At 39.8% G+C, this 13,412-nt stretch overlaps 1 protein-coding gene across 1 annotated transcript in view; it reads right to left on the minus strand.

Moving 5' to 3' along the window:
• Positions 1–13,412, minus strand: part of BRF1 (BRF1 RNA polymerase III transcription initiation factor subunit) — a 246,681-nt gene that overhangs the window by 172,664 nt on the left and 60,605 nt on the right. Inside the window, exon 3 of the mRNA XM_054024955.1 lies at positions 11,326–11,499. Within this exon, the coding sequence (XP_053880930.1) occupies positions 11,326–11,499 (174 nt within the window). The remainder of the gene's footprint in view (positions 1–11,325; positions 11,500–13,412) is intronic.

The raw sequence follows: 13,412 nt of genomic DNA on the forward strand, positions 1-13,412 counted from the left end.
CTGAGGCTAAGCCTACAAGCCAGGATGGAACACCTATCCTGCCACACACTCCAAACCCACACATTCCTTCCTTTTATTTTAAAGACTATGCAGTTGTGCAAGGTATAAGTTGTACTATATTGCTCATTTTCTGTTTAATAACATTTTAATATGTAACTTATTATGTCTTTCTTGATGTTTATCCCTTTACTCTCCACTTCCTTCTCCCTCTTCTTTCCTATAATATATAAACCATGGCTTATATTTTCTTGCACTGTGTTCTATGTCTGTTTCCTCTACGTTCTCTCCCTCTTTCATTCTTTACATTTCCTGCTTTACCTCCTCTCTCTTTTCTACCTCTCTCAAATCTCTCATCTCTATCTGAGAGAGAGAGATTTAGGAGAGACACCAAATAGCCAGATGAATAAACAGAAGGAATAACAAAGTCAAGAGCTGAAAATCTAACTGCCCCACCAGTGCCAGGACAACAGAGCTGGGATTCCAGTCAGGCTGCTGTTCCTGAACCCTGTCTGAGGGCTCCATATTTTGTGGCCTCCTCATGCACATTCCATCTCCTCTGACTCCTGTAAGAAGCAGCAGCACTCTGTATGCTTTGCTTCTTCCACACTAGAACCTACTGTCTTCTTTGTGAATGGCAATTAGTGGGGGAACAGGTTTCTCTAACCCACCTTTACTCCAACCTCTATTTTAGGGTCCTCCTCTCCAGCGATTTGCTTCACTGCCCGATTCCCTTCTCAGCTTTTCAAAGTTGCAGCAGAGCGAACTTGACCAGATACTCAATTTCATTGATGCCCACAGGGTTTCCAATAGCAGTAGTCTAAACTGAGACAGACTAGATAGTTTCACTCTGCTTCATCTTGGAAAGACAACAAACAGCAGCTGAGACGTGGATCCCTCTGTTTAAGACAGGCCGTGTCAACGCTACAGGGGCAATACTGGCATAGCTATGGTGCTGTAAGTATGCAGACACCACCATAGCGCAGACACCACCTATGCTGACCGAAGGGGGTTTTCCGTCTGTGTAGGAACACCAGCGGCCCGAGTGACAGTAAGTAGGTCAATCAAAGCACTCTTCCATTGACCTAGCTGCATCTCCACTGGAGATTAGGTCAGCATAGCTACATCACTATGGGTTGTAGATTTTTCACACCCTTGAGCATTGTATCTATGTCAACCTAAATTTTAAGTGAAGACCAAGTCTCAGAAAACCAACACTGCATCATAGGAGTCCAACAGAAAAGCATAGAAAGCACCATCATTTCACAACACTAGCAGCTGGCTGCAGGGCTGCAGACCAAAACTCCAAGAAAAAAAGATGTGTTCTAACCTCGAGATAGCTAACATGAGGTAAAATCCTAATGAAGACAAGGCAGTCTGTAGTTCTTACACAAGTTAGCATGTCAGGGTAGCCGTAAACTCCTCCATAGTTTTTAACTCAAACAGCCTACCTGTATGAAAACTACAAACTGCCCTGTCTTCTCTAGGATTTTACCACATTGGTTAACAAGTTAAGAATTTTTTCTTTTTTTCCCTCAGTGACAAGGTCAAAACTACTGCCCATGGGCACAGAAGAAAAAAAAAAGACAGTTATGAAAAGGAAAACGGTATAAAATGGGTGAGGGAGAGAAAGTTTCCTGTCAAGTTCCAGAAGATGAGATAGAGTCAATGTTTGGATTTATGTTTTGTACATGATAAAAGGCTTACATGTTTCAGTTACAATCTCCTACATTCCCATGTCATCTTGCTGAAAGTTATTCTTCTCTGATAAGGAATTTTTTCCTCCATATTATAAGTTTATCACATGGAGAAAACAAATGTTGTGCACTCTTGGACACACTATATACATGTAAGATTACTCCTTCAGCGCAATAAAAGAAAATCTGATTTTTCACTCTTATAGTTAAGACAATTGTGCCTATGCTGAATGTGCTTTCCAATATCAATATACAGTACGTGACGATATAAGATGCATGTATCGAAAGTGCACCACACCTTCCTTAATCCAAAGTGCAGCTCAGAGCCACTGATTTTTCATCAATGTTTGTGCATAATAGGCTTAAAATTGTATTTAAAAGGATGACAGGACAGAGAAAAAGCAGAATAAATCTCAATTTTAATTAGTAGCTGCTTAGATTAAACTTTATTCTCAGTAATGTTTTGATACTTTCATGCATCAGAGTAATTCTATGTGTAGCTCCCAAACGGGAAATATATTTTAAATTTAATGAATTCACTTATGACTGACCTAGGAAGGTGAAAGTTCTACAATTCATATTTTATCTCAAGGTGTTTAAAAGGTTTACAAGCTTGAATAATACGCATAATACACCAAATTCAAAGCACATATTACTTTGGTTAAATGTTTCAATATATTATTCCAATCAGCAAGTCAAAATAGAAAAGGCTATAGAAACAGTCTGCTGCAAAAGCTCTGTTGCATAGGAAATCAAAATTTGGGTAATTTTTTCAACTCATTTCCCGACTGTTGAAACTAGGCCCAATGCAGAGGTCATTCCTTTGCTCTCCACAAAAGAGGGTCACTTGCCATATTTTTCTCCCATCATCTGTGCTTACTGTAACTAAACTGACTGTAAGATTCAAAGGAGAGTTTCTATTTGTCTTCTAAGAAGGACGCAGATGTGCAAAGAAGATAAACAGATAGTGAAAAGGCTCCACTTGCAAGAATACTTGGCATGAAATTTCAGAAACACTAAAATAATAAATTTAATAGTGTTGCCAACAGAATTTCTGGATGCAGTCTGTTATGCAAACAGTTCCTAGTAACAATCCTCTGAAGAAATCAGATTGCTGTCAGTAAGGTACTCTGGCAAATCTTCTAGACTTTATACTTCATAAAAATATATTACTTAAAGGAAACCATTAGGATATAAAAAAGTCAATATTTAGACCACTTTCAAGCTTTGCTGAAGGTGTTTGCAACTTTTTAGCTTAAGTCTTAGTTAACTGCTGTAATAAATACAATATTTTTCTTTTATTAAATCGGAAACTTAAATAATGTTCCTATTGCATTCCAGTCCGATTTCTTCATTATTAATATGGAATGGTTCTGAATTGCAGGTACATCAATGACATGTAGTACTCCGATTTTCCTAAACAAATCTGAAAGTTGGATAATATTGCTCCCATGCTACGTTGTTGTATTTTATGAGGAATATGAAAATGTGCTGGAAAAAAAAAAAACATTCAGATAAGACTTAGGAAAACAATGAAAGTAGAAGCATTCTTTTAGAAGATGACTAGCTAAAATAGCATTGCTGATTAACGTAGAAGTGCTTTGTGTTTCTGGAGCCATCAATTACAACTATGGTACAATATTTAAATATGTTTATGGATGCTACTACAATGGATTTTACTGCTCCTGTTCTATATGATTTCATATTTTATAAAACAGTTAACAGTATGAATTTGACTTTAGAATTAATTCTCTATTAAAGAGATTAATGGTATTTTCTCACATCAGCTCAGTACACTGCCTGTTATTAAGTACTGTTATTCCCGAGATAGCCCTGGGAGTCAGATTTAGCTCTTGCTAACAATAAGACCAACCTAATCATTTACTTTTTTACATAAAATTTAAGATTTCTAAATATTAAAGAGTATATTTAACTACATCTGAACACCCTGGCAAGGATCTATTTAAAGCCTACAGATATTTAAAATAGATCTAGAGCCTAATTATCAGGCGTGCTGAGCAGCCATTGAATTCAGCGTGTTGTGGGTACTCGGCAATCCTGAAAATCACGCTTTTAATTAACCTGCAAGGACCTGCTGTGTCACATTCTTGGAATGTAAGCTCTTCCAGGAAGGGACCATTTTTTGTTGTTTGTATAGTGCCCAGCACAACAGTTACTTGAACTCTGTTTAACTACACACCAACACAATACAAATAAATAATAATACCTCAGTTGCGCTGTGGTGTGAATCCACAGCAGCTACAGAGACTTCAGTGAAGCTACTCTAGATTTCCCGTGGTGCACCAGAGAGCACAATCTGCTCCTTTGTTTGTAGTGTTTCCTCTTTCTCAATCCAGGGACTGTAGAGTTATTTTGTTCTTTGCTGGCAGAAAAAAGACTAACCATTGATGAGGCTTATGTACACCGAATCCCTTGGTAACAAAGCCTATGATTCTCAGCAATAGTCAGGCCAGTAAACACCAATACTGTACTAGGAAAAGAATGGTTCATAGACCAAAAACCCTAAAACTGCATCCTGCACCCATAAAATGAAAAACAGTTCTGGAATAAAGTTACAAGAGAGGATTAATTTGACCTTCTCTCCCCAGTATCTTCAACGAGTGGGGGAAAGCAAAAACCAAAACACTGAAGCCAGATAAATCTGATCTCTCTGACAAGGCATTCACCACTATTGTTTTCCCTTAATTTGCTGCAGATATTTTGTTCAATACCACATGATGGAAAGTTCACATTTTCAGCCACCCAGATGCCACCATACTGCCAAAAAAAACCTTGGCCCAATTCTGTGCCACTGGATCAATGACAATTTTGCCATTAGGATGGAAGCGGGACCCAGTCCATAATTTGAATCTTATATTGCCAGTGCCAGTAATTTAAGGAGTGCAACAGCCTTCTGATATGTATAATTTTTAAACAAAATATTAGTACTTTTTAAAAACAATTTTTCCTGCTTCTTGGAAAACTATTAACTCTAGAGATCAGCATCCTTATGTGAATGTCCAAGATGCTGTACCACACATCCTAAATTGGTCAGTTACTAGTATTACAATTGCAGCAGCTTTTCCCTCCCCTTATGATTTGACCAATGACACCAGAACAACATCCATAATTGGCAGTTAGCACAAGGCTTTAAACAGGGAGATCGCAATCTGACATCATAGGCTATGACAAACTGTTGTTTCCCCTTTAATTTTTTTAATACACAGAAATGTAATAAATTTATGACCTAAAATAACGGAAAGCTGGAACAACCCCTGAAACAGCACACCCTGTAGGAATTATTGTCCTGCTGTAGCATAATAATCCACAAGGGGAAAAAACTTCAAGGGACAAATCACTTAAGTAGAGGACTCGAGGGCCACAACCTCCCAGGTGCTGAACACTTCTGTTCATTCAGGTTCATCTGTGGTAATTTTCTTTTTAGAAGGGAAATTAAAAAGGCCCTGGAAATAATCTAAGATGCACCAGAATATGCACGTCTGCCAGTGACACTAGAATCTGGTTTCATCATCTATCTCAGTGTTTTCCCCCTTCTTTCTGCCCCTTCTCTATATGACTTACTATGGGTATTGTGACATTATGCCCCACATTCTTCATAGAAATATGCTTATGATATGAATATGGCATAACTAAGATGTATTTTATGCAAGATGAGTCATGTGAGATATCATTGGAAAGGTTATGATTTACTGAATGCGATTATCCTATTTGTATGCATGTATCATTTCTATATCTGAAGTTAGGAATATGGACTATGTATCAATTACAAAAGAGCTTGCACCTGGGGAACGCCCACCAGACAATAGGCAATCAGCCTAGCTGGGCCATTAGGAAGGACAAAAGGACTTTGAAGATATAATCTCCCTCTTTCCTAAGAAGTTTCCTGGGATGCTGCTTTAACACAGGGTCAGGTGATCATGTCACCTGGTACTGGACATCATTTTGGACTTCTGGTATTTTTCCACCTGAAGGGGGTGGGGGTCAAACTGGGAAACAAAGGATTCCCGCCATAGACAAATCCTATTTAAGGCTGGGAAGTGAGTTCATCTTGGCTCTTCTCCACTGCCTCCCTACCCAAGAAGAAAGACTGCTGAAAACACCTGAAGAAACAAAGGAGCTAAGCGGAGGGAGATGGGGGGGGGGGGGGGGCGCGGCAGGAACTGAGCCCAGGCAAGAAAGGTCAGCCTGTGAAAGGAATACCTGGAGATTTAAGCCACAAGCAGTGCAGTTTACCTTCAAGAAACTCCGCAACTTACATAAAACAACATTTAGGGTGAGAAACTACTATTTGTTGCCAACTTCTTTAATGAGTTAAGCCTGGTTTGTGTTTGTTTTATTTGCTCAGTAATCTGCTTTAATCTGTTTCCTATAATCACTTAAAATCTACCTTTTGTAGTTAATAAACTTATTTTTTGTTTATTCTGAAACCCAGTTTGTGCAATTCATAACTCGGGGCGGGGGGAAGCTGTGCATATCTTCCTCCGCATTGAGGGAGGGAGCAAATTTAATGAGCCTACGCTGTATCAATCTCTATACAACACAAGACAATACAATTTGGGGTTTACACTCCAGAAGGTGTGTGCACCTGAGTGCTGGGCAATTCCCTGAGCTGAATCTTCCCACACAAAGCTGACTGCAGACACGGTGTGATTCTACAGCTGGGTGTGTGGGTGGGTGTGTGTGTGTGTGTGCACACGCGCAGCAGGCCAGCGTGAGGGAGTCTAGGCTGGTGAAACGGGCGGGCCCAGTGGGACCCCAATATAACAGGTGGCACTGCAGAAGGGGGGGGTCCAAACTGCCACAGTATGTCTACACTTATACCACAACGGTGGCACCACAGTAGTGCTTTGGTATAGATACTACCTACGCTGACGGGAAGGGTTTTCCCACAGGCATAGGTAATCCACCTCCCTGAGAAGCGGTAGCTAGGTCAACAGAAGAATTTTTCCGTTGACTCAGTGCTGTCCACCTGGGGTTAGGTTGGCATAGCTACATCTCTTATAGGTAGGGATTTTTCACACCGAGAGATACAGCCATGCCACTGTAAGTTCCCAGTGTAATTCAGCCCTGTGTCAGAGTTCTCACTACACGCAGCCAGAACTGGGGCAGGGCAGACATTGTCCCATCTGGTCTCATGGAACTTAACAGAAAAAGTGAACAGAAACAGAAGATGCAGAACCCTCCCTCTCCTATAGAGCTACACTACCAGCAAGCTCATTGGGGGCCAGAGCTACAACTGAAATATGGGACCTCCATAAGGATAGGCTTGGGGTCAACTTTACCACAGTGGGGAAAATCCCACCCCCAAGCCACATCAACAGGACAACACAGGCACCTCCACAAGAGAATTCTTGCAGAGACTCCCTATTAAGTCACCTCATATGGTTAAAAGCTGCAGGAAGAGATAATGTGGGCCATATTTACTATTCTATAATAGACTGGGATTGGTCTGTAACAAAGGACATGTTTTTCTCAAGAAAACTAAATTTAATTTTAAAAATTGGAAGAGACATTTTAAAAACAAAAAAAGAGAACACCCCCCACTTTATGCATCATCCACCCTACAAAAGTTATTCAAAAAACAGGAGGATGGATAGTAGGTTGGGAAATAGTAAACAAAATATTGCATCATTTGCAAAAGCTTTCACGTACAACAAAAAGGATTACTGATGAAATGAAATATCCCTTCGTTAAAACAAATTAATATTCCACCTGGAAAATACTACGCAAGCCTCTTTGTTTTTGAATGACCTCTGGGCCAAGTACAGATCACAGACTAACCAGTAAGTCAATCGAAAACCAAGTCTGACTCTTCCAAAGCTCTCTCTCGGGAACTCTAGCAACAGTTAAAAAGCTCTTTGTTTCCATTCAACCCAATATGTAGGGGTGGAAAAGCTTTTCAAAACATTAAAGAGAAACAAGTGAGGTCTGTTACCATTCCAAGAAGCAAATTAAGGTCTAAATTCTGAGACTGTCAAGCACCCGCAACTTCCATTAAAGTCAGAGGATGCTGGCTGTGCTCAGCGCCCCTCAGGATTTGGCTCTAATGGTAGGATAACCCGTTTTTCCAGAATTCGCTGCTTTGGAACTTTTAAAACCATTACTGCCTTTGTGTCTATTTGTTAGGTTATGTTTTTATAGCTCACAGCAATAATATAAATACATTTTAGAGGGATATTATAATACAAGTTCCTGCAAGCAGTTCATCTGAATGCTTCTGAAGTACAGTTCCCAGGTTTAACTAATAACTAGCAAGCCACTTTTCCTTTACAAATATTAGTATGGAGAAGGAATAATGTTAAAAAAATATTTTAAAAAGGGCCATAATCACTGTATTGAAGCTTTACATATCCAGTGAAAAAAGAAATTCAAACACTGAAAAATGGAACAATGAATCAAAGTGATCTGGGATAAAATCTTACCCACTTTGATAAATTCACCCAGGAGCTACACAGAATAGTTTTAGTTTGGATTATTTCAAGTGTTCTAGATTTGTTTGCTAAATTGTTACTTAAAAACTGCATCATACTACGTGAATCTAAAAGTTACTCTTATTAACTAACTAAATAATAAAGGAAAATTAAATGTGTGGCATATCAAGGAGAACTGGAATCTAGTCATCTATTACTCATATTGTACCATTAGATCTGGCCTGAATTTTCCTAAAAGGTCATCCCATAGCCTGGCTGATCACATATTTGTACATAGAGGACAGGTATATTATAGAAAATGTAAGCTAATAAGCAGGCCATAAGAGAGAGACACTCTCTCTTCCATCAAGTTAAACCTAACATGTCCAAAACTGCCTCTTCCTTTCCTCCCAAACTGACCCCACTCACTCAATCCTGTCACTGTTGACAACACCAGCATGTGCCCTGCCACCCAGACCCATAATTTGGTCCAGACTCCATCTCCCCTGACCATCACATCCAGGCTTTGTTCAAATCTTTTGTTTCTTCCTCCTAATACAGTATTTCTAAGACACCACCTTCCTTGTGAGGGGAGTGTTCCACTCACTCATGCTGGGAAAGGGTTAACATGAGGCCAATTAACCCGTCTGCAAAGTCTGGAGGATGGGGCAAGCCTAATTAGAAATAAAGCCCAGGGCTTGTTTCCATAAAAAGCTGAGTGAACCCAATTGAGGAAAGGAGACCAGGAGGAGACGAGGTAGAGAGTTCCCCTTCTCTGGGAAGCAGTATGTAAGAAGACTGAGAAGGATAGTACAACAGAGCTAACAGACTATTGCCCAGGTAAGCTGCAAGCCTAAGTGGAGCCAGGGGCCCTGAGGCACTGTAGCCTGCCTGTACCCCTGAGTAAGGGAAGGGGGACTCCAGGCCCTGGGCTATGGGATTGATTGAGGCACAGAAGCCTCTACTTAGGTAGGAAGACAGTATACAGTAGCAGAGGCATGCCTATGATGAGATGGTTGCTCACTGAACCCATCTGGAATGAAGGTTTGGTTAGTATCCATTTCTGTAAATGACTCTGTGGGACAGGACTCTGCAAAGTGGTTTCTCTGGAAAGCCAGGACACTCCTATGGCTGGAGTAGGCCAAAGGACAGAAAGGGAAACTGAGGCAAAGGTTGCTGCAGCACCACAGCCAGCCAGGAAGGGGAGTGTTGAGGTGGCAACTTTGCCACCCCTTCACGTCTAACATTGTAACTTGCTACCATCTATTCTATCTAGCCCTCCCACAATCCCTCCACTTCTACATATGAAATTCAAGCTTCTCGGCCTTACCTTCTGAACCATTAGCAGCATTTTTACTTCCTATTATATCCTTTCTATCCTCTCACCTCCTGCCCTCTAGGCACCGCTAACAACAACAGCCCCATCTGCCCATTTGTCCATGGTCTTCAACCAAGATAGTCAAGGATGACTGATGATTTTGGGTGCCAAACAATTTCTTTAAAACATACCTCTTTAAGGTGTCTGAAGTTGGGCAGACAAAAATTGAGGCACCCAGTCATCCACCACTTTTGAAAATCTTGCCTGGGTGCCTTCTTCCATGACGCTCATATCAATAGACTGCCCTCCCTGAACTGATCCCTAAAACTTTCTCCTCCAAATTAATCCTGAATAAATCTCTTCTTCTATGATGACTATACAAAATTGGCAATTTGACAATGGACAGAATACAATTTGAAACCAACAATCTGTCCGGGGGGGGGGAAAGAAAATCTAAAAAGGTATATAAATATTGCACATTTTGATGGTACCCCTCATCCCTCACACTTTGTCTGTCTGTGTGGGACTGTGTGTTTTTCGCCCCCGAGTGTATATCTTTACTTTGTTAGTACATGGCTCTTTCCTGCTCCCTTCATCAGCTTCTTGGTCCTCCTAGAGTAAAGCTTTTGGGGACATGGCTGCCTCTTATTATGCATTTATACAGTGCCAGACACAGTGTGCCCCTGATCTAAACTGGGACCACAGATATAACAGACCAAGAATAATCTACACCACCCTTAAATGGACGTAATCTCAGAATTGGCAATATATGTATTTATGCCTTTTCCAAGTTGCATTACAAACTTTCAAATATTCAAGTTTCAAACCAAAAGGTTAGATATGGACAGGGGAGGGAGGATGGGAGGGGAGAGGAGAGAAATGGTTAATTTTATGTCCGGTACCAGACTTTTTTCTCAACTGCGAGTTGCTAGTTTTGAAACAAAAGAAGCTAATGGCCTGGCAAAAGGCAGACATTTTATACACCAGAATCTGAACTCACCCTTTTAAAGCAGACCGTTCTGATCTGTAGAGCTTTTCAGTACTGTTGAACTCTTAGTATCCCTTTAGTTACTGAATGAATGTTTATGTAACAGATTGAAAAAAAAAAAAAAACATGGATAATTGAGCCATATGGCCGCACACACTACCACCTCTGAGGATCCAGATGTCACGGTAACCACAAGAGGAAAGAGTAGCTTGTGATGCTGAAGTAAAAAGACTTGAGTTTGTCTGTAGGGGCTTATTCACCCTAGTGTTTTATAGTGGACTAACACCTAGGAAGTTATCTTAATTTAAAGAAAAAAACAGAGATAAATGTAGGTATTTGTGAAGTGTCAATTACTGCAGTATATTTTGCATACAACTTCATATCACAAATGGAAACACTTTCAAGATGGATGTTTTATACTTAGCTATTTTCTGCTTTGTTTTCAAGTGCAATCATCAACAATTTGTTACACAGACAATTACAGCACTCAGCACTACAACATGCTTGCTTGTTTATCGCAGCCATACTATTAACAATATTTTGTACTTTTTAAGATACCACACTACCATCAAGAAAAATGTTAGCATCATCATTAGGTAGTTTCACTTCACAACTGTAAAATATCACTTTTTCAAATGTCAGAAAAGGCTGAGACAACACTTGCAACATTTTAATGAATGCTGGATTTAAAGTGATAGTACTGAATCAAATTGGGACCCAAAGTTTAGGGTTTTTTAACTAACCTAAGTCTAACAGGACGTTTAACTTTCTGAAAGTGGAATTTTATTATCACCACAGGAACAGTGATTTTTCAAGTTTTCGAACATCTGATGTGTTTTACCTACCGATCCAAAAAAATAACGACCTTTGTTTTGCTCAAAAGCGAAAGGATACGAGGCGTTCCTTCTGTTCTACACACCAAGTAGAGACATGCAGCAATTACATGGGTCATCTTTCTCCCACGGGTTAAGTGCTTGCTCACCGCCATCTTGAAAAAGTTAAAGGCAGTATCAAGACAATGCTGGTTGAGTTGCAACTGGTTTCCCAAGTGATGAATTTGACGTTTCCCTAAGAAAAGAGAGAGAGAAAACTCTTTAAACAATTTTGTAATTAATCCACTTTTTAACAAAGGACCAAACTTAAGAAAAACTTTGCTTAGGAATTCAAATTACTTGGCATTTTGTTGCAGAAGAATGTCTTTAATAAAACACAGAAAGACTAAGAAGGCATATAATACAGTAAGTTATTTTCAACATAGAACAATTTCTTAGATCATGTAGCTCCATTGAGATTATCCCCTACATTTTCAAATGTGTCCACTCTTTTTGGGAACTCAATTTGAGACAGTGAGACTGATTTTCAGAGGGGGCCCAGCATCCCACTGAAGTCAACCAGAGAATTTTGGTGCTCAGCACCTCTTGAAAAAAAAAAAAAAAAAAAAATCAGGGTCTAAGTTCTCAATTTGGGCAGAACTGAGGCAACCACATTAGTAAACATCAAAAACGTAGATCCATCCTTCTTCGTTTGGATGAGATAGCATCCAAAGTGTACTATACCCTTTTCCAAACACCACTTCAATTGCAAACAAATTATACATTTTGTGGCAATTTGCCCAAAACTGATGAAGTATGTGGTTCCCTTAACAACACACCAAAACCACAAGGAAAGGAGCTTATGGAGCTTATCTCAAAGCTTATTCATGGTTGTCACTGATAGGGCAGAACTTCCTTCCTCTGAACATATACAGAAAAGAGGCTTCATTTAAGGTTAAGCTGCCAGACTATGTTGATTCATGAAAACAAATGTACATGTCTTCTAAGGTGAAGGCACTTTAGATGAGTCATGATAGGAAGTGGTACAGCTGCTAAGACAGACATGGAAAGCAAGGTCCAGCCCTCTCTCAAAGCTCTAGCTATCGGAAACCATGCCAAGAAGGGAATGTGAGGCTGACTTGGTGGAAAAGATGGGAGAAGTCATGATGAAAAGTATTGGGTTCACTAACAATCAATGGGTCCAAAAACAAAACACACAACACAACACTTTAGTTCAATACACCAGAGAGATGTTTCCACTACATGTTCTTACAGGAAACATGCATCCATTAATTTCACAGAAATGTTACAAACTTGTAAGCATATTTGATGAGGTGAGTATAAAATTTGCCATGTGGCTTATCCACAGTTTTTCAGTTACGGCAACAGAACAGTGACAACATAATAATTGTCACAAAAATAACATATCTGTAATTCTTTACTTTGTGGCACCTACTAATCAGGCCCTTCCTACATAAGCACCACTAACAATATGTTAAGGGACGTGCATAGTATCTGAAAAACCTTCAAGTCAGCAAGAATATTCTGACTTGGTTCCTGTAAAGACACTCCCAGAAATCTAACTACAGTTCAGTGTAACTCATCCCAAGCAGAAAGTTGCACACAAATAGAGAACCACAGAACTCGGTCAACCTCACCTCTGCACAAATAGGAGTTATGTGCACTCATCAACCCATAGCTGCTCAGGGCAATTATGCTTCATCCCATTTGTGTATTAGACAGGAAGCAAGACATCATGCACACAACTTTCAAACAAGGGAGATAAAAGGTTTGAAGGGGAGGGAGGACAAGTTTCATCTCCAAAGTTTTTTCAGATATCTATTAAATAAGATATTTGGGGATGATCCAAAGCCCACTGAAATTAATGGGTGTTTTTCCAAGAATTTCAGGTCCTTGGTAGCCAAAAAATTTCAAATACAGTCTTCTCCCAAATTAATCTACTGGCTTACATCTCCTCTCTTCCCCTCCATTGGTTTTTTTCTCCATAGCCTGCACCCTTCCAACAAAACATCCTCTATTTCTACCAGAGACTTCTCATTCCTCCTTGTTTCCATCTTGCCCTTTTATTCAGGGATCTGCTTTAAATGCCTCCCATTCTACAAGTCCATCATATCAACAAGCTTGCTTGCGTCTAAGAATCGTATATGA

This window comes from Malaclemys terrapin, chromosome 4, assembly GCF_027887155.1.
Source record: "Malaclemys terrapin pileata isolate rMalTer1 chromosome 4, rMalTer1.hap1, whole genome shotgun sequence".
Lineage (NCBI taxonomy): Eukaryota > Metazoa > Chordata > Testudines > Emydidae > Malaclemys > Malaclemys terrapin.